General features: G+C 32.0%; 2 protein-coding genes across 2 annotated transcripts; both read left to right on the top strand.

Moving 5' to 3' along the window:
• Positions 1-4,863: 4,863 nt before the first annotated feature.
• Positions 4,864-6,209, top strand: LOC105803173 (histone H1). The gene is made up of 2 exons (XM_012635208.2): positions 4,864-5,167; positions 5,269-6,209. The coding sequence occupies exons 1-2, from the start codon at positions 4,985-4,987 to the stop codon at positions 5,911-5,913; spliced, it is 828 nt and encodes a 275-aa protein (XP_012490662.1). The 5' UTR covers positions 4,864-4,984; the 3' UTR covers positions 5,914-6,209.
• A 460-nt stretch (positions 6,210-6,669) lies between these two features.
• Positions 6,670-9,312, top strand: LOC105803172 (putative pentatricopeptide repeat-containing protein At1g12700, mitochondrial). The gene has a single exon (XM_012635207.2). It carries the CDS (start codon positions 6,806-6,808, stop codon positions 8,669-8,671), a length of 1,866 nt encoding a protein of 621 aa, XP_012490661.1. The 5' UTR covers positions 6,670-6,805; the 3' UTR covers positions 8,672-9,312.
• Positions 9,313-23,486: the final 14,174 nt, after the last annotated feature.

The raw sequence follows: 23,486 nt of genomic DNA, 5'->3' as shown, positions 1-23,486 counted from the left end.
ATAGGGACACACGACGTGTCCCAGTCCATGTCTGTGTAACTCATTGACTTGGGCCATATGGCCAAGCCACACGCCCGTGTGCTAGGCCGTGTGAGCATACTGACTTGCGTAATTTAAAAGATACAGAGGACACACGACCGTGTCACCTGGCCGTGTGTCACACACGACTGAGACACACGCCCGTATCTCTGCCTGTGTGGATGAAAATAAGTAATTTTCCAAGCCACATTTCTCACCCAATTTGGCACCAACCTAACTCAACATTTTTTGCACATCAACAAGACATTAAAAACAAGCCAAAATCAAGTCTAAAACAAGAAATATTACCACATACAACCAATATGCCCTTAGGCACCTCAAATGACAACTTAAAAACACGTCAACCAAGTATCTGAACTTACCTAAATGACCAAATACATATATATGCGTATTCAACCACATTTTACTCTCTTTCATTCCATCATAGCAAACACACATCAAACATGATAAAACCACATTTATACTCATCATAATATACCAAACACAAGCCATATAAATGGTTAATTTCAACAAAAAATTTATATGCCAAAATTGGCTAAAATAACATATACATGCCATTATAACTAGAATTAATTTACTGAAAGTACCAAAAGGACCGATGGATAGTGTGAAATAGCTTCGACCAGCTTCCAACTCAAACGAGCTTTCGAATTACTATAAAACATGGAAAATAACACAGAGTAAGCATTTAAGCTTAGTAAGTTCATATAACATGGAATTTAACTTACCATATATCCATAAAATAGGTAAGTAAATATAGCATATCTCAACCAATTTGGCCGAAAGCCTAAACACATGATCACCAACATATTAGCCATGAAAATCACATATAAGATCCACCACACATGGTTGAATTCATCAAATAATCATAGTTTATGTATTTCATGTAAATACCAGTAATAGTTCATATCGAACTCAAATAATCTCGTAACAGAACTGTGCCTGTTGAACCATTTAGAATATCGTTGGATATGCGGGCAGTACACACGAAGTGTACTGAACTGTAGCCCGTCAATTCATGTACATGTATGCTCATACAAACTGTAAAGGGTAAGCTCCTCCAAGTTGAATAACGGAAAGCTCATGTGAGCTGAATAATGGGAATTTTATGCGAGCTGAGTATCGGGAAGCTCATAAGAGCTTAAATCGGTGACCCTAATGACATGTCATTTGTATCCTATAGATTTCTAAGGTTTAAACGGGGTTCAGTAATTGTCGAATATACAATCGATATTTATTCATGACAATTATGCAATTCACAAACAAATAATTCAATTTAAAACATATAAATGTACAATTTAATTACACGAACTTACCTCGACAAGTGTACGTAGATACGAAGGCGACTAATTAGATATTTTCTCTTTGCCTCGATTTAACTCTGTATGAGGTCTGACAGGATCTATACGAATTACTTTAACTCATTTCAATATATTCTCATTCAATTTAATCCAACATGGAATTTTGATAAAATTACCATTTTGCCCTACACTTTTAATTCATTTGTAATTTAGTCCCTATGCTCGAAAAATGAAATTCATACAATTTAATCCTTACTCAAGCCTAGCTGGATTTATACATATCACAAAATTCATAAATTTTACCATAAATTTATCATTTTTTTTCAATTTAATCCCTAATTGATAATTTCATCAAAATTCTCTTTACAAAAGTTGTTTATCTAACAACAACCATTCGCTTTTCTATCATCAAACTTCAAAATTCAAGCATATTCATCAACTGAAAAACCCAAATACTTTAAAATTTTTGCAAATTAATCCCCGAACTAGCTAGATTAAGCTACTACGATCTTAGAAACATAGAAATCATCAAAAACGGGCCAAAGATTCATACCTAATTGAGCAAAATAAGCTTGCCTAAATTTTCAAGCTTCCATGGCTAGGTTTCTTTTTTTTTTTTTTTGGTGGATGATGATGAGAATGGTTTATTTTATTTTATTTATTATAACTTTAATCACTAATTTCCAAAATTAACCTTATTATTTCACTCAATTTCCAATGATGACTATTCATACTTATCCACTAAACACTTTAATGGCCTATTTACTATATAAGTACCTCCAATTTAAAATTCTATAGCTATTTAATACCTTTAGCTATTAGAACACAACATTTGCACTTTATGCAATTTAGTCCTTTTATCAAATTAGGCATATAAACGGTAAAATTTCTTAACAAAATTTTTATACAATATTTCTATCATACTGTAAACCATAAAATAATAATAAAATAAAATTTTCCTACTTCAAATTTGTGGTCTCGAAACCACTGTTCTGATTTCACTGAAAACAGGTTGTTACATGTTTTTCAAAAAATCATGAATATTGACATTCATAAGTGTTGAGGTTAGTATAAAATTATCAAGTATCAATACCTACGAGTGTACGTGTTAGTGTACTATTCAAATATGCTTTTTTGGGATTAGAAATGAGAGAATGATAGAGAATATTGACTAACACCTATGAGTGTCCATGTTAGTGTAAAATTCAAATAAAATGATTTTTGAACTTTTTGGGATTAACGAGGGGAATGGATAGAGAATCTTGACTCACACCCATAGGTGACAAGGTCTATTTTATTTATTTAACTTTGTAGCTAATCTATGTTATTTGGTTATATTAACACACATGATCAAGAATGAATTTAGTTATTATATATGCAATGAAAGTCGTTTTGGTTGTATGTTAACATAATTAATAGGTAAGATTGTTCATAACATTTTTGGATATGATAGTAAAACTTTGAGTTCATAAGTTTATGGTATACAATTATAGGGTGATAAATACATGTATTTCTATGTCATCCTAGTAGGAGATCGGTAAATTTATGGACATATATATAATAAGTAATAATTATATGTTATTTACTATCATAAAAGGTTAGTCAAAACCAAAAATGATGTAATATGATTAAGATTATTTGGATTTTAGTTATTAAATAAAGTATGAGTTAAATATGTGTGGATACTTAAGTAACTAATTTATAATTGATGATGACTAACTAGAAATTAAGGTCAATGTGAAAAAATTTATGATTCCTAAATTACATATAACTTGTTTGACGATAATATTCGAAAAAAGAGAGTAATTTCTCCAAAATACTTACGTGTTAGTTTGAAAGATCAAATCATAAGACTCAAATACTTCAACATATCAGTTGATACAAGTATGTATTTGTATCCGATTATGACAAATCATGATAGATTAAATTTTACATATGATATTTTTCGGTTTTAAAAATATGTTTTAAATCTAAACCTTTCTTTCCAAGTCTCATGGGTAACTCCTTGTACAAAAAAGTTCAAAATTGAAGGAATTTGAGAAGCATGGATAAAAAATTCCTTCTATATACCTCTATTTCTCTCTTTATATGTATTGCTTTAAGCAATTGTTCTCATGAGTTTACAATAACAACATGTGCTGCTTTTCAATTGAACAAGCTAAGGGGTAACCTAACCTAAGTTTTGCAGCGTTTTGTTGCGTTGAAGTGAGAACAATTTTTTGTCAAATCATGCACCCCGTTGTTTTAAATTTACACTTGTACCAATATTGTAGATTGCATTATAACTGTTATCATAATTCGTATAGTACTACTATTATTGCACATATTGTATTTTTGTATCGGATGTTGTGAGCCAATAAAAGGACTAAGAGTCGTATATAGACTACTCGGGATAGATGTGATGTATTGTAGGATAATTCGCTGTCCTCCATCGATTAATACTTTAACATGTAGTTGAATCCTCCATCGATTAGGATATGCCCATAAATTGAGGTTATACTTTGCTTCAACAATTTGCTATTCAGCACTAGAATAAGATATTTTCAGTTGGCTGTGGGGGTGAGGTTATAATTTTGTATTATGATAAAATTTTGGAAGGATAAAAGTATGAATCTATTGATTTTTAGCTAAAATTAACAATCAATTGAATCTCCCTTTTACAATTATCTCGGAGTAGGCATTAAATTTAGCGAAGTAAGAGTTTGAATGAGTTGTATTAATAGACTTTACATGCTAAGCAAAATCATTCCCAAGTTTAAAAAAAAAAGATTTAGATTGTTGTATTGATTAACAAATCTACAAGTTTAGATTGATTTTGTTTATGGTCATGATTAAATGTATGTAATGCTTACAAAGAGTATAAAAACAATGTCAATTTTATTTGTTATGAATTGGAGACATGTATGCACATGTATGGTAGGTTGTTAATACATATGAATATATCAATAGGACATGTTCAACTTCAACAACATTTTAGGCAATCTTTTTCCATCTAATTCTTAACCGATTTTCATGATTCTTGAAGCATTAGACTGCTTTGCTAATCTATTATCAAACGAGATGCAAAAAATTGGGATTAAAAGCAAGCATTCTTCTAAAATCCAATAGAACCGCAATAACATCATGATGAACCCTAATTTTGACCAATGTAGCTTCTAAACCATATTCATTCCAAGATAATAGCCCAAAAATCACGTAAAAATATTCATTAGAAAGCTCATAAAATGAACTACGTGATGCAAATTTTTTTACAAAATTTCATCGATTATAACTCAAGTTATGCTTAAATCAATTGAGACCAAAAACACACCTAAACTACCCTAAACATAAAGTTCTTGCTCATGTCTTCCTCCCAATCCCTTCCTTCCATCCCCCTCATATTTTGGACCATAGATGAACGTCTCATCCAACGGTCCATATTTAAAATTATGAAAGAGAGTGATCCGTGTGCTAGTCGTCCCTACCAATCAAATTTCATTTTATGGATACCGTCTAACTCACACATGACTATTTAAATCCCTTCATTTCCGTTCCCCTCATCACACGACGAAATTATCAGTGCATTACCACTTTGATCAATCCTTAATTTCCCAATTTCTTCTGAAACCCTAATCCTAAATTGATACCCCAACTTCGGTGTTCCAATGGCCACTGAGGAACCAACTGTCGCCGTGGAATCTGCGCCTGAGCCGGCGGAAGAGAACCCCGCTGAGGCTACAGCCAATCCCAAATCTGGCAAAGCAAAGAAAGCTAAAGAGCCCAAAGCCAAGAAGGCTGCAGCTCCTAGGAAGCCACGAGCTCCTCCTGCTCATCCTCCTTACGAAGAGGTATTTCATAATTCAATTTTTTGCTAAATGGTTCAGATTATGTTGTAGGTTTCCGTAATTCAGATCTGAATTCGTGTTAATATGTTGTCTGTCTGTGACAGATGGTCAAAGATGCAATCGTCACTTTGAAGGAGAAGACTGGATCAAGTCAGTATGCTATCACTAAATTCATTGAAGAGAAACAGAAGAATCTTCCTGGAAATTTTAAGAAGCTTCTGCTTTTCCATTTGAAGAAGCTTGTGGCTGCTGGGAAGTTGGTCAAGGTTAAGAATTCGTATAAACTTCCTTCGGCTAAGGCTTCGAAGCCGGCTATAACTGCTTCTGCTCCCGCTAAGAAGAAGCCGGCTGCTAAGTCCAAACCTGCTTCGAAGCCCAAGGAAGGGAAACGCGCTAAAACAACTTCTAAATCCCCTGCTAAGACAAAGGCTAAAGCGGCGGCCAAACCAAAGGCTGCTCCTAAGGCTAAATCCACCGCAACGAAGACAAAGGCTGTGGCTGCTGTGAAGCCGAAGGCGACTGCATCTGCTAAGCCAAAAACCGTAGCAAAATCGAAGGCGAAGCCAAAGGAGAAGCCGGTTAAGGCTTCGAGGACTTCAACAAGGACTTCTCCTGGGAAGAAGACGGCTGCTCCTAAAGCTGCTCCGAAGAAGGCTGCCGCGCCTAAAAAGGCTCCTTCGAAGAGTGCTAAGCCGAAGAGTGTCAAATCACCGGCGAAGAAAGCTACGACGAGGAGGGGAAAGAAATGAGAAGGGAGGCTAGTCGAAATAGGGGTAGTCTTGTAAATTGGAGTGATGTATAGTGGGTGTATATGGATCCACGTATACCCACGAAATATAACATTCAGATCTCTTTTTTAATATTTTTATTTGAGTTGGTTTTGTTTTTTCGTGAGTTTAAAAGTTGAAACAGTTGTTAGATGTAACTTTCAGCTGAATGTATTATGAGATAAACTTAGAGCATTGATCTCTCTGATCTGCTTCCGCTTCATTGTGGTTTCGATGTTGGTTTGTAATGATAGCTTCACCAAATTTGATGGATTCAATTATTCTTTCTCGAGTGGAACTTCTAATTAACCATTTTTTCAAACTTCAAATATCAGTTCTTGGAGATGGGCCTCGAAACTTCCAGCCATTTGTGTTCTAGTGGTGTATCTGCAATATTGTCCTTCTCTTATTGATATTTACGTGTCGAATAGCTTATGACTGTATCAGTGAAGCCCATGCTTCGTCCGACTCTTCCACCAACATGATGATTGATGATGAAATCTACAAACGAATCAACCCCAAAGATTGTACCCTATTATTTTAAGGTAAGCAAAAAGTAAGGCCACTGCATTACATAACCAATCTATTTATATTTATATTTATATGTTTTTGATGCATTATAGAATATAGATTTGTACAATGAAATTAGTAATTTAATTTATATGTATTTATTTAAGGACTTTTGGGAAAATCCTTTTTTCCCCTTATTCCTAGGATAGGATGGTTCAAGTTCAAATTGTCTGCTTCTAGCCTCTCGGTCCATGGCCCAATGGACCTGAGAAAACAAAAGATCCGTATCCACTAACATTGAGTTGCGACTTGCGCGTTATTAGTTGAGGTTCCGTAGTCTGGTTTTTCTAAAACATCCGGCAAAATGGTCGCCAGCAGGATGGTCCGCGTTGCTTCAGCCGCTAATGGAGCTGCTCTATCATGTTCTTCTTCTTCTTATGCAGAATCTACTCCAATAGGTAAACTCTCATCTCTTTTCAATTCCCGCCAAAGCCCCACTTTTTCTAAGAATCCCAAATCTTCAAACCTCAACAAACAAACTTTTGCAAGTCAAGAACCACTTCACAAATTTCTCAAATCAGGGGCTATTACTCTCGATAAAGCATTGCAACTTTTTGATCAGATGACCCAAATGAAACCCTCTCCTCCAATGTCATCATTTAATCTGTTGTTAGGTGCCCTTGTTAAGATTAAGCAGTATAATCATGTCGTTTTGCTTTGCAAGAGATTGGATTCTATTGGGTTTTCGCCTAATTTCTTTACCTTGAATATTCTGCTTAATTGTTTATGTCGTGCGGGTCGAATTAGTGATGCTTTCGCTGTTTTCGGTAGGCTTTTGAGGTGGGGTTTTAGACCAGATACTCTAACTTTTACATCTCTGATTAAAGGGCTGATTGTCGAGGATAAGGTTGGTGAAGCAACTAGGTTGTTTGGGAAAATGTTTTTATTTGGTTGTCAGCCTAGTGTTATTAGTTATGGGGCTTTGATTAATGGTCTGTGTCGAATGGGGAATACGAGTATTGCTCTTCGGTTATATGAGGAAATGGTTAATGGAAATGGGGTGTGTAAGCCTAACGTTATTATTTATGGTAGCATTATCGATGGCCTGTGTAAGGAGGGTATGGTAGAAAAAGCGAGTCAACTTTTTTCGGAAATGAAGGGTTGGGGAATTTTTCCGGATGTGATTGTTTATAGCTCCCTACTTCATGGTTTTTGTTGCATAGGTAACTTGGAGAAGGCTAAAAGTCTGTTTCTTGAGATGTTGGATCAAGGTGTGCATCCTAATGTGATCACTTTCAATGTGTTAATAGATGCACTCTGCAAGATGGAGAAGTTGGAAGAAGCGAATCAGTTGTTGAATTTAATGATTCAGAGAGGAGTAAATCCTGATATAATAACATATAACACATTGATGGATGGGTATTGCTTGGCTGGTAAGCTTGATTTTGCAGGGGATTTGCTTGCTTCCTTGCAAAATAAGGATAATGGACCAGATGTTGTTAGCTTTAATATAATGATCAATGCTTATTGCAAAAACTGGAAGGTTAATGAAGCTATGAGGCTTTACTGGGAAATGATCGCGAAAAGGATTAAGCCAACAGTTATCACGTATAACACCTTATTGACTGGTCTTTTCCAGGCAGGAAAGGCTGTCGAAGCAAGAGAACTGTTTGGTAAGATGCAGTTCGGTAACATTGCACCTGATTCTTGCACGTATAACATCTATGTGGATGGACTTTGCAAAAACGATTGTGTCTCAGAGGCACTGGAACTGTTCCATAACTTAGAAAGTTGCAAGTTTGAATTTAGCATTAAGGTGTTCAACTCCCTTATTTATGGGCTGTGCAAAACAAGGAAGCTTGAAACAGCTTGGGAGCTATTTTATGGATTGCCAAATAAAGGCTTGGAACCAACAGTTGTAACTTATTCTATAATGATCAATGGGATGTGTAAGGAAGGGCGACTAGAAAAGGCAAATGATTTGTTAATTGAAATGGAGGAAAAGGGTTGTGCTCCAAATGTTGTCACGTTTAACACACTCATGCATGGTTTTGCTCAGAAGAATGATACCCAAAAAGTAGTGAAACTTCTTCATAAAATGGTGGAGAAAAAATTGTCACCTGATGCATCCACTGTTGCCGCAGTTGTAGATTTACTTTCAAAAGATGAAGCATATCTTGAAACTCTGAAATTACTTCCTACATTTCCAGTCCAAGTGCTACCTAAATAAGGCCAGAGTGAAACTTGTTTGCGAGCTTTGAGTGCCAGTCAAAATCCTTGACTTGACAGAGCTTCTGCAGAGACTTAACATATTGAGGGGAGGTTTCAAAATGTGTTGGCTTACACACATGTTACATCACTTTCATTTGAGTCGAAGCCCGGAATTATTAGCATTCTCACATTCTGATACCAATTCTTCAATGTTAATCTGTTGTAAAGTTTATGGTTTGAAATCCTGGGGAAATTGCAAAGGCAGTACGTATAAATGTCAATATGGTTTGAAGGATTATTTGAAGGAATAGTTGGTTCTGACAAAGTTATTACAAGGTAGAATCATGTAATTGTTGGTGGGAAAACATTCAATGTCTTAGAAGTTGGGAATTTGGTTGCTTGATCACAGTAGAATAATGTGTTTGTGGAGTAGTTGCTGGCAAACTCAGCTGAGAAACTAATATTTCTTCATGGCATTTACATTATGTAAGCCTGCAATCAAATCTTCTCTTATCTTGGTTCAAGTTCAGATTAGAAGAACAAAGCCTTCCACAGTGAAGCTGAGTTGTCCTCCAGAATAGCCTTCAACCAGAACGTCTGGGAGGCATGAATTTTCTTCCTTGGCTTAATACGTATTATAACTAAATTATCACTTTGATACTTGCACTAACTTTTTATCAGTTTGACCTTGTACTTCAGTTCTGCATAGTCCATTACCCCAATCCGATTGTCCGTTTTAAAAAAAATACCCAACCAATCATATATATATATTTAAAAAAAAATAAAAAGTAAAAAAACAGAAATTTAAAAAATCATTAAGAATCCAAAAAATAATCATAAACATTCCCCAAAATTATTATAACTTAGAAAATTATAAAACTAAAAAATCATAATTTATTTTTGAAAATGATAGAAAAACATTTTTTAAAAATTATAAGTAAGCGATACTTCAAAAAAAATCATAAAATTTTTAAAAAATGCATTTGTTTGGAATTTTAGATTTTAGAAAAACTTAAATTTTATGACTTTTCTTTTTGCATTTTTATGAAAATTTTGACATTTTAAAGGAATTTTGAGTTTTCAAAGTACCATAAAATTTTTAAAATTTTTCTATTAAACCTAAAATTCTAAACAAACAATTTTTTTATATGTTATTACTTGTTTTTGATTTATTGAAGTTTTGCATACTTATAATTTTCAAAAATAGTTTTTAGTTTTTAAAATAATTTTATGAGTTTTAGAATTTTTTGGGCTTTTGAAAGTTTTATGATATTCTTGGAAGTTTAGTGATTTTTTAGTTTTGTTATATTTTTAAAATTTTAATTTATTTACATGTGGCAGCATGTCATTGGTAGGTTGAAATTTTTAATGAAAATTTGGGTTGGGGTAATGGGATTATAGAATTAAATGGCAAAGGTCAAACTGATTACAGAAATGAAATGCAATGGCCAAATTGAGAAAAAAATAATACAAGTATCAAAGTGAAAATTTAACTATAGTTCAGGGGCCAAAAGCTGTATCAGGCTTTTTTTTTTTGCGGATACATATGATCCATCTTACTATTTGTGGTTGGGGAACAGATAAGAGTGGTCAAGGCTCAATCAGTTGTGGTTTTGGTTAATGCTTCTATAACTTTTCGAGGAAGCAACACAATGAAAGCCTGTCTTGTTTTTGTTATAAATATTTGATGCAGTTAAAAACCGAGTGGACGAAGTTCTGAGGAACAATGCAGTAAATTTGGAATTATCTTGTAATGAAACTATTTCTGTACTAAAATGAATGTCGTAAAACATAAATGATTGAGTTTTGTCATCGTAGTTCGTATAGTCTTCTCGACAAATGGAAAAAGGGGGGGGGGGGGGTGAACTATTGTCACAAATTTGGATGGAATTTGGCTACAAAAAGCGACTGGGACGGCAAAATCTTCAAAAGAATCTAAAGTCTAAACACCTACTTTACCTAACTTCCTACATTTCCCACTCTCTCTCCATTGAAGTTTGAACCCAAATCATTCACAACTCTTCTATCTATCATTAACATAATTTTCTTCTAATTACAATTATTATATAGCTTGCAAACAAATCATTTACAAATCATTAGATGGCATGCCCTTACGGAGCCATGATACCGGAGGGGATGATACCTCATGGCTGCTCTTAATCCCTTTCAAAGTTAGAGGTTTGTGCCTGTTGCCATCTGAAAGTTAGCTCAAGTGAGTGTTGCAGGTTGAGACATGATCTAACATGAGGAAGGAAAAAAAGAGAGGAGAGATTTTCACTATCTTAAAGTTTAGTGCATGACTTTATTGGTCTAGGCGTTAAGGGGAAGTAGCCCATCCTTTGTTGCATGGAAAATAGTTATCACAACATGGGGAACACATAAGCAGACAAGGTTCAATGGTGGCTCCCCTCCTCTCCCTTTTCTTTTTAATCTCCTCCCGAAGTCCTATCAAATCCTACAAAGAAACTACTCTGCTTCCAATTTTTACAACCTTCTTTTCTTTCAACATGAGAATTCTTCTGACTTATGAAAACATAAAATCAGTAACAAACGTTTGATATTGTCTTCATTTCATCTTCCACAAGCTGCAAGTGTTGCATGTTCCCTTCAGTCAGCTCAAGGAGATGAACTTCTGCTATTTTCTTTTGCCTTTTGACAACACTCAAAACTAAACATATCTGCTGAACATATTGACAACCCCCTGGAGTTCTGACCCACACGGAATTATGAACTTCACATGGGGTGTTTTTTTTTCTATGTGGATTTGACCCACCAAGAGTTAATGTGTCTGCCCGTCCGGTATTGGTATAGGCACCATGTAAGAAAGAAAAAGTTATGATGAATCCTGAAGGGAAAAATATGAGACAAATTTAAAGTTTACTTTCAATCTTTCACCATCTTAGACATAAAGCAAAAGTGATAGCAAACAGGAGTTATGGTCTTCTAGTTCTTTGCAAGACTCTGCAAGCAAAGTCCACAATGAACACTCCAAATCCCACAAAAATAAACAAACCAAAAAGATAGACGAAGATTGAATTTTTAGCAATCAGATGTTCACATTAAGATATATAGCTATTTATGAAAACATATTAAAAACCATGAAAATCAGGATACGAATTCTACCCTTACTTTTCACCTGTGCATATTTGATCATGGGGACAGTGAAGCTGAAGCTGAAAATATATAACTATTAAACCAAGTTGAGGGGAATGAAGCCTGGTCCGAAATCATTCAAAACACATTTAAGGTCCATATGAATGAATGGTCTCGAACCAGTCAGCATTCCCCGCAACAGTTCACGTTATAGACGCTCAAGAGAAAAAGGAAGAGAGCAAATAAGGAGAGATACATAGGGGGGAAGAGAGAGACTGATGAATATGGGATTAGTGCATTTGATTTTTCCATGCACAAGTTTTACGCAATGGGGTCCTTTATATACGTAGTGATCGAGGGAGATTCCACGACACGAGTCCCACTAATTTTTACCATAACCCTTCTTTTCACACAGAGGGATCCAGGTGGTTTATAATTTTAGTGCTACTATGAACCCCTTATACCACTTCGTATATATTCCGCTCCAATAAATTAACGCCACCTCATTTTCTTTTTTATCAGATCATTAAAAGCTGTCTCAAAAATTTACCCACCAAAAGCCCACTTTCCCGTTGAAAAAAAACAATCCAAGTTACCCGAGTCTAACGTCTGAAACCTATCTTTTAACTCTTCCTCTAGAGTTTTTGCCCCATCATCTAAAACCTTTATTTTTTTTTTTTCATGTCATTAAAATCCTTTCTATGTGTGAATAATAAAATTTAAGAATATTAAATAAAAAATTAAATTGTAACATATAAATACACCAAATTAAGAATATTAAATTAATACAATTATTTATCCTGATGTTGTCTATATACTATTATTATTTTTAATTTTATGGACATACTATGATATCATTTCTATATATAAAATAAAATATTAAATTACCATCGAATAATATAATTTATTTTAAAATGAAATGATATTTTAATAATTTTTCAAATCGAGTTAGTACTCGATTAATTCGTGACACCAACTCACTTAATAGTTTATTTAATTGTACAAAAAAGTATAACCTATTTTAAATACGAAAGGGCATTTTTATAATTTTTCTAACCGAGCATTTGGGACATCAACTCAGTCAAATAAGTTTTCTAACCGAGCATTTGGGACATCAACTCAGTCAAAACAATTTTTCTAATCGGGATTTAAATAATAGTACAAATAAATATAAAAAAAATCTAATGGAGGTTTAAATAATAATATAAATAAACATGAAAAATAATTCCAATTTCAAAAAGAAGAAGGAATGGATCTAGAACGCTAATGAACAATAAATTTATCACTCTTAACAAAAAAAAAAAAAAAGCTGTGAACAAGTTATTGATGAGTAAATGTTTGGTAAGTGTTGCTACTGTATTAATGATTTTGAGGTCAACTTGAAGGCACCCATTTTTAGCCTCTATATTAGGATTTTGGCACCGGCATTAGCTTGTGTCAACTACTTGCTTTTCAGTCAATATTTTTTTGTATATATATTCCAACCAGTTGGTAGCATGAAATTTTGATAAATATTTAGACGAAGAAAAAACTTGTTTGAATTAAGCAGTAAAGTTGCTTTTTATAAAGTGTAAAGAAAAATCAATCCATGTGTTTTCAACCGACAGCTCGAATTTGTTAGAAACAAAGTAGCAATCCTACTGTAAATAACGTCGACAGTGGATGTTTTCCTTCCAATAATTATAAAGAGGAGATTTTGTAAAATTTTCTTTCACTCATTTCTAGTGGTATTAAAATTTTTGAGTTTGGATCATTTTCTCTATTAATATATTATCCATTTCATTCTTACTGTTTTAATTCAACATTTACATTTGAATCTTATTAATACAAGACGTTGGGATACAAACTATGCTGGTGATTCATACCATTTATAATACGGAGATATATAAAAGGAGATTGAGAGAGAGCCATTTCAGGGTGTTTGTATTACAAGTAGTTAAGTTCTTTGGTGCTAGAGAGAGATATTTATAATGGGAGGTTGGCTTAACGCGAGTCTTAACCATTAAGCATTTTATTCCATAAATCCAGATGATTGAGTGGTAGACTGCTAGTTAGAAATACTGTTGGAGTCTATATGAGGTGACTAAGTAAAGTGATTTTAGATTTGGGAAGGTGACTCATTGACGGGTGTTAGCATGTGCTCTTCCTTATATATCTTCTGAGGATTATATGGGCCCACCTTATATGACATGGCGCTTGGCAAGGCTGAGACTAGTCTCTTGGAGCGGTTGAACTTGGTTGAATTCTATCTTCAAACATTAAGTGGTACAACGTAAGTCCGACTTAATTGAGCATAATAATTACCTCCTAGATGAAAGACAAAATACAAAGTGACTTGGATTGAGTAAACTTGGCAAGGTTTAGGAAGTGTTGGTGAGGCTCGAAGAGATCTCAAAGTGTTATGATTAAATCTCTAATCACCGTGCCTTTGCTTTAATTGTTCTTAGAGATGCATTCTTTGTTTGTGAATTCGAAACCTTTATTTGTTTCTATTTTCCTTTTTTGCACTTAAATCTTTTTTCTTATTTTGTTGTCTTTGGTCGAGAGATTCCTTTTGCATTTCTTGTTTTTCCATTCTTATCATTTTGTTCTTCGGCCTGGATATTGATTTTTCTAAATTCCAATCAAAGCATGTTCTGATGGTAGATGAAGAATAGTCACTTTCCGGCAGAAAATATAATTGTGCTAAAACTATTGGAAAAATACTTTAACCAACAAATATAAATATAAATATTTATGTTAAATACAATATCTTAACAAATAATATAAACAAATATTTATTTATTTTTATGTAAAAAACATCAGATTTAAAAAATAAAACAAATTAAATAAATATATTTATATCTATTTAAAACATCAAAAATTAAATAAACAATATCTTTCAAAACGAGAAATGGAATAAGGGAATCGAGTTTTACAAGATGTTGAAGCCTGTTTTCCCAATTTTCTTAAGACAGATTCAATCGCTCCTACGGTACTTGGAGAAACGTTGGTCGTCTGTCTCCCAAGGTACAACAACAAAATGATCGTGGCAGTAGTACCTTTGTAGTGATCAACGAACAAACCTTGCATTCTTCTATTACCGAAACGTTTGAAAATTTGGAGAGAAAAGAGAAAATAGTTTTTTAGAGTGAAAAAATTCGTTGTGTGTCTGTCAAGAGTTCTGCAGTATTCTTTAGGTTTTTATAGGCATTCAATATGGAGAAATTTTGGAAATTTTCATGAATAAGTATACAAATCTGCATCAAAAGAGTCTTTAAATCAATTTCAATAAAATAAAATCAAATTGATTGGAATCAAATCAAATAGAGATATTTATCCTTTAAAATAGATTATGTATAATATCTGTTGAGAGAAAAAATAAATTTCATATTGGGCTAAAATATCTGCAGGTCCTTTTTGGGCCCGACCGGTCCAAACCTTTCGCGTCACCCACGTCGTGCGGGCAATGGGTTTGGATCTACACCCCTTGCGCGTGAGGCAAAATTTCAAACTCAATAATTCAATAACCTTTAAGTAGGTTATCATATATATACATATCTCATACTTGGTATTTAACCAATGTGAGATTTAAGCTTTTTTTTTCCTCAACAAATATTCACAAGTGGCTTACTTTGAGTATCAATTTCTCATTCATCACTCAACCATTTTGAGCATATAATATACCATTGTAAAAGTCTCATGGAGTGGAATATAAAACCATAATTTATGATTCAACTCTACCAATTAAGAATATGCCTCAAAATTTTCAAAAATTACAATTTTTCCAACAAAAACTTAAGAAGTTGGTGTTGTATGTGACTCTTTTTGTCTCCCACCAAACTGCTTCCCAAGATGCTATTAGGCACTCTTGTTCTAATAAGGAGATTTGAGGAGGGGAAATCATCAATCTGATATGAATTTCATCCTCATGTTAGCTTCATAGGAGTGCCTAAACTTTTTCGTTTGACATTAGCTCGTTTGGAGTAGCAAACCCTTGTCCCTTCAAGATATTTTCCTTCCTGCAAAGCTTTTGTAGCTTTTGTTTTGAGGGGCATTTCATCTTCGCTTTAAGTAACCCTCTTCGCATCATTTTGGCTTGTGTGAAGAGGTTGAGTTGTTTTCCTTGCCAAGTGATTGACCATGGGGAAACCTATTTGACTTTTTTCTCCTTTTTTTATCTTTACTTTTGAAGGGGGTTGATGTTGTGTGCCAACTTCCTAAGACTTCGCTTTCTTTTGTATATATATTCAAGGTAACAACAAGAGGGGCTGACAAGGGTCCTGCCCCCCCTAAACTTCGAAATTTAAAATTTGGCTCTTTGAAATTTATTAAGTTTTAAATTGGTAAAGGATGAAATTGCACTTTGATTCCCAAATGATAAAATTTTGATCTAATCCTTTAAAAAATTATAGAAATATAAGCTACTAAAATGACGAAATTACATTTTAGCTTTTATAAAATTATACAACTTAATTCCAACCCTCAAAATTTTTTTTGGCTCCACCCCTGCATATATCCTAAGGCTTCTAGGACCTTCTTTACTGTGATATCTTCCCTCTTTCTCCTTATTGAGAGTGAGGTATTCACGTCATGTACAATATGAAAAGCCTCTAGCGATGAACATTTAGGATATATAAGGAGGTTGGGAGAGGGTTGTTGTATGGTGTTTGTATTATTAGTTGAGTTATCTATTTGCCTTATTTGGTGTTGAAGGGAGCTGGTATTCATAGTGGGAGGTTGACTTGGTGTGAGTCTTAATCATCAAACATTTTACTTCATAAGTACAAATGATAGTGGCAGATAGGGGTGAGCAAACAGTTAATTGTTCGGTTTGGTTGTTGTTGTTGTTTTTTTATTTATTTAAATTTTATCGACTTAACTGCCATCATATATAATAACTAAACCGATTGGCTTATATGGTATAAACTAACTTAACATCAATTGATTTACTAATTTATTTAAAATATATTTAAAACAATGAAAATATAAAGATATTTAATAGATTAACCAATTTATATTTTATAAAATATAAATATATTAAAAATAATTAAAAATATTAAGTTGGTCAATTCGGTTATGAAATTCAATAGCCGATAGCCGACTGACATAACCAACTTAATTGGTCCTACAACTAATTTAATTGACAACACCATTTAAACCAAAATCAACTTAACCGATCAAATCAATTTTAACTGATTTATACAATCTCCTAGTGACAGATTGTCAACTAAGAGTAATATTGGAGTGTATGTGAGATGACTAGACAAAGCGACAGTAGACTTAGGAGGTGACAAATTGATGGGTATTGGTAAGTTCTCTTCACTATATATCTTCAGGAAATTGCGCAGTTCCATCTAATGTGACATGGTGTTCGAAAAATCTGACACTAAACTCCTAACGGAATCAAGCTTCGCTAAATTCTATCTTTAGACGTTAAATTGTATGGTACAAAGCTAACTCAAATAAAAGTCCATCAATCATTGATACATGTTGCACGTTAAAACTTAAATATATATAAACTTGAGCTTAACAAATACTACAATATATATATATATATATATATATGATTACATAGAGTTTAAACAATGCTATTCTAAACATTTGATAAATTAAAGAGAAGTTGTTAATGATTATGTAAGGGAAAGGAGGTGCAGCAGGATCTATCTAACCCTTTTATTCCCTTCCCCTAAGGGAAGGACAGAATTGGGCAGTGAATCTGTAGATGACATAATATGCAGTCAGGGAAGATAATTTAATCATTTGCAGCTGTAAATTTCAGTCTCCTAATCTACAGCTTACCAAATCTAACGAGTACCTTTACTGAAATCTCTACCTTAAATATGTTAAAACTTGAAACTGTTGATCCCAATAATAGGGCAATGGAACTATAAGACCATCCCAAAGTCTTTTGATCATGAAAAGATAATGATTTGAACCGCAAATCATTGTGAAGATTTACATCATTGTCAAAGGCGGTTTGTTGCTGTTTTGAATTAATTGATCATTTGCGAAAAGATATGATGGCCTTATAATCGAATCCATTGATTTAAAACATTTTGGCAGAAAGCATATATAGTTAAAATTTTCTTGGTTACAGCCTTGATTTTAGTTGCATCAAAATGAACTGTGAACTACCAAAAGGATGGGATGTATGAGATAAGAAAGCTAATCCAATTAATAGTTAAACCCATTATGAGATACAGCTAAGGAAAAAAACAAAACAAAACAAACTCTGAATTATCATTCAAGCTCCTGTGGACATCGGTCAGTGTCCAAATTTCCAACCATATGATATAACATCAACAAAAGTTGGCCCAGAAATCTGCTGTTTGTGGAGAAAAACTTGCACTATGATTTGCGTCTGTAGGTGGAAATTTTTGGAGTCTGTTTTGGGACCCCATTTTGTTGAATATCATCAATCAATTAAACTCAAAAGCAAAGGGAAATGTAGATTATATATAGAGCTTTTGTAATATTTCACTTTCTGTTTCCGCATTTCAAGCACGTTCTACTACAAAATTCCTATTTATATATATTTTCTAGTTGAGCTTTATAATCAGTAAGATTTCCATAAAAGCATCCCTCCCTGTCAAATCCCAAATGAGGTTTTCTTTTTTTGATTCCATCTCGCCGTTAAAAACTAGCATACAGTCTCTTTTCCATTAAGATACATATGGTTTTGTCAAATCACTTAGCCTCGATGAAATTATACAGAAACAAAGTATTGGAGAGTATGGCATATCAAACTCGAAATTTGGCTCATCTTTATCAAATAAGTGCACAATAAAAAAGATATCAAGAGATTGATCTGAAATGATTTGCATATATATGATATTCTAATGTAGTTTGTTTCCTGAAATTTGGTGATGGGAAATGCTATACAGAGAAGCAATAATGAAGCAAAACTTTGCTATATTTTCGTCCTCATCCTATCATCTTCTATCCGATATATAGGGGACAAATGCTTGTTATTTTGATATCGGCAACTGCTGCTACGCTGCTATTAGCTAGCTGGCTAGCATTTGCTCCGTAATTATACCAAGTGAGATTAAGCTTAATGTCCGTATTGATTAAGCTTCCAATTTAGCCGACTGAAATAATTTCAGCACTTAAATTTGATCATCTAATGCTCCTTAATAGACTAATCTCAAATATGATTTAAGTAATAAATAGCAAAATAGGTGGTATTCATGCAATTTTACGTGTTTTCTGTATTTATATATATATATATATACTAGTCTTACGCACGTAATACTATCAAATTATAAAATGTTAATTTAATTCAATAATTTTATTAAAATATAATTAATAAATTAAACTAATTTTTTATTATATTATACTAGTATAAACATTTAGATTTAAATCCAAAATATAAATAAAACTTAGCATAAAATTCAAATATTAGAATATATATAATATTTATCTATTTTAATATTTTTATCTTTAATTATAGGTGAATTATTTAAAAGGTGAATATTATAATACTTTATTAATTAAAAATGATGTATTTTCAATTACGTATTAACTTAAAATTTGTTTTCAATTAGGTACTAAAAAGTGATTGATATTTATAAAAAATATATCTTTTACTTAATTAATAAGTTGTATAAATTTTACAATTACAATTATAAAATTTATTATTATCTTATATTATTAATTATTTAGTTTTATATTAAATACCATTTACTATTATTTTATCTATAATATTTCACTCATGTATTATAAAGGCTTAAGGGTGTAAAAAACCTTCAAACTTAAAAAAAAAAGAGCAATTAAGCCCCTCTTTTTTTTTTACACTCAATTGAGCACCGGAACTTTAAAAATGCATAAAAAAGACCCTCAAACTTCTTCAAAAAATGCAATTAAACTCTTACTCTTTTTTTTCACTCAATTGGGTACTTGAACTTTCAAAATACATCAAAAAGACCCTCAAAATTTTTCAAAAAAGCAATTAAGCCCCTGCTCTTATTAAAAATTAGAATTTTTTATAAAAATAAAAAATAAATTTTAGAAAAATTATTAAATTTTAATAGAAACATAAAAATTAAAATTTATTAAAATTAGAATTTTTATAAAAATCGTAAAAATAAAAAAATTATAAAATTTTATAAATATCATTAAAAATTAACGACCCTAGCTTTTTTCAATTAAAGTTATCACATGTCGCAACACAACATGATATGTGGTGAAAATGATAAAAAGTAAAAATCAATAAAATTATAGAAAAATTATAAAATATTTCTTTTGGTACGATAATTTTATAAAATTTTTGACTAAATTTATATTTCTTTACATTTTTATAATTTACTTACAATTTTATAAAATTTTATATTTCTATATATTTTATAATTTTTACGATTTTTTTATAAAATTTTACAAATTTTTATATTTTTTTATGATTTTAGATATATTTTTATAATTTTAATATTTAATTTTTATTAAAATTTAATAATATTTATAGGTTTTATAGATTTTAATTTTTATAAATTTTTTTCTAATTTTTAATAAAAGCGGGGCTTCATTATTTTTTTTGAAAAAAGTTTGAGGGTCTTTTTGATACATTTTGAAAGTTCAAGTACCCAACTGAGTGTAAAAAAAAAGTAGGGATTTAATTGCTTTTTTTTGAAAAGGTTTGTGGGCCTTTTTGATGCATTTTGAAAATTCAAGTACCAAAAGTACCAAAATGAGTGCAAAAAAAAAAAAAAAAGACTTGATTACTTTTTTGAAAAAATTTGAAGACTTTTGCACTCTTAATCCTATTATAAAATATTTACTAAAATATTATGAAGTGTTTACGTCTTTGTTATTAATTGTTTATAAAATGTTATAAATTGCTATTATGTTAAAGATCATATGCTATTAATTTATATCTTTAAAATTATAAAATTATTAATATGCTATCAATTATTTATGCAAATTTTTTACTAATAAGTTTAATAAAAATTTCAACATCTAAAATATATATGTTGAAAAATAATTATAAGTTTACATATTTATAAAAAATAATTCTAAAATGTGAAATTTAATAAATTAACCAATTAAATATTTATTAAATTTTTTTAAGAAAATAATTTTGTAGCACAACTAAATTTTAAAAATTTCATAAAATTGAACTATTGTTGTGTTATTTATGACAGTAAATTTCATCAAAATTAGTATATGTGTTTATAGACTAATGAGACTTGCATATTCTTGACTTTCAACCAAAATGATCTTTTTCACTATACTTGAACTCTTGGTTGCTAAGAGAGTGGTCTCTTATCACAAATAAATCACAGAATAAAATTATAACTTTCTAGTGGGGAAAGTTTACTTTATCTCTGGTAAACCAAAACCGAGAGTTTACTTTATTTTGTAGCTAAATAAATTCTCCTAAAATTCAATAGAGTATCCATGTATATCATGTGTGTCAATTTAACTATCTCATAGTTTCTATTTATATGAAAAATCACAAGAGTTTTACTTGAATAACAAGAGAGGGAAAAATAATATTTTAATTGAAAACCCATAATTCCCTTAGAATTCTATGTGGTGTGCAGCACTAGCACGCTGGAATACCTAGTGTGTCACCCACCCCTATGATTATATGGGCTCCTTGGGCCTTTCATATATTTGGTATAATAATATTTGCAGTCTAGTTTTAATTTTAATTAAAATAAGCTCATGTAATTATCCAACCCAATAACCAGTTTTCTATTCTCAAAATATTATTTTATTTAATTAAATTATTTTCTAAACTCAATTCTAATTCTATCAAGACATGATGACTTTACTGTATTAGAATCAATTAACAAATAATTTCATTGTCCCGTTCAGTAAAATTATGATGACCAATTAATTTAATTTTCACTCTGAACTCAATTATTGAATTACAATCAATTAAATAACAATTGAAAGAAATTAAATTAAATTCTAAGTCATCTCTTGTTCCTTTCGAGAAATGCATTTACTGCAGATAGTAATACATGAAATCTATTTCTCTTTCATTATTTTCATTCGTTCACAATATCAGTTCTTTTGCAACCTATGCAAAGTTGTGTTGAGCTAGTGGAAAATCGATTGAACATATATAATTAGAGTTTAAATAATTTGTAATTAAGTTCCGATTCTTTGTCTATTAATTACAACATTATTTAGTCATGGAATCAATCATCTAAAAAGTACCATAATTGGACTCCTCAATATACACCATTACAAAAGAAACTTAAATTTATGTTTTGTCCAATGATTTTGTCATTAGTGTGTTACCCCCATAGGGTATTGTTAGAGTTGTGTTACCCAAATTCTAAGAGATTGCTTGCAAGTCAAGTTAAACAAAATATATTTTCTTTTTAAAAGATTTAGTATTTATGAGTATAATATATTTAGCATTTATTAGCATAATATATTTGACTTTGATTAGAATTGGATTTTTTTCAACCTATAAATAGATGTAGTTGAAACTCCTCTTGTAATCATTCGGATTTGAAATAGTGAATTTTTTTCTCCTCTACCCGTGAGTTTTTCCTCGAAAGGGTTTCCACATAAAACTCTGTGTGTTCTTTATTTTTATTTTTTTCTTTGCGATATATTGTTATTACCGACGTTCTATTTTCACAAATTGGTATCAGAGCTTTCGGGTTGGTCATCTCAATCACGGTAATGACGTCTTTGAAGTATGAAATTCCACTGTTGGATTGTAACACTAGATTTGCGTTGTGGCAGATTAAGATGCAATCAGTTCTTGCGTAGATGGATCTGGAGGATGCCCTGCTAGGGATAGATAAGATGCCTTCGACATTAACAGATGAAGAGAATAAGCGTAAGGATCAAAAGGCGTTAACAAAATTACATCTGCATTTGTCTAACAAAAGGATGTGATAAAGGAGAAGACAACTGCTACATTATGGAAGAGGCTGGAACAAATATGTATGTCGAAAACTCTAACCAGCAAGTTGTATATGAAGCAGCATCTTTATGCTCATCGTTTGAAGGAATGTGCGTCTGTGCACGAACACTTAACAGTGTTTAAAGAAATTCTTTCAAACTTGGAGGCCATAGAGGTTCAGTATGATAAGGAAGATCTAGGGTTGGTTCTACTTTATTCGTTGCCCCCATCTTATTCAACCTTTAGAGACACGATTTTATATAGCCACGAGTCTTTCACAATTGATGAGGTTTATGATTCTTTGACCTTGTATGATAAGATGAAACAACTTGTGGTTAAACTTGACTCTAAGGGAGAGAGTCTCATTGTTTGTGAGAGACAAGAACGGAATGCTGATGATGATCGTGGAAGGACACAGGAATGAAATCCTCGCAATAAATCTAAGGGTAAATCGAAGTCTTCAAACAGAGGTAAAACTTGTAACTTCTGCAAGAAGAAAGGGCACATTAAATTTGAGTGCTATAAGCTACAGAACAATATCAAAAGGGAGGTTACGAATTAAAAGGGAAAACAACCAGAAAATTCTGGTGAAGCTAGTTGTAGAAGACTACAGTGGTGGTGCACTTCTAGCTGCTTCTGTCAACAATTCTAAAGTGAGCGAGGAGTAGATCATTGATTCGGGCTACACCTTCTATATGAGTCCCATTCGGGATTGGTTTACAACTTACGAAACAATGTCTGAAGGTGTTATTTTGATGGGAAATAATGCTTCGTGTAAAATTACAGGTGTTAGAAAGATTAAAGTTAAGATGTTTGACGGAGTTGTCAGAACACTTAGTGACGTGCGACATGTTCTAGAATTGAAGAGAAATTTAATTTCGTTGAGTACTCT

Source organism: Gossypium raimondii, chromosome 11 (genome assembly GCF_025698545.1).
Source record: "Gossypium raimondii isolate GPD5lz chromosome 11, ASM2569854v1, whole genome shotgun sequence".
In the NCBI taxonomy this organism is placed as follows: domain Eukaryota; kingdom Viridiplantae; phylum Streptophyta; class Magnoliopsida; order Malvales; family Malvaceae; genus Gossypium; species Gossypium raimondii.
This window is presented reverse-complemented; position numbering and strand designations above follow the sequence as displayed.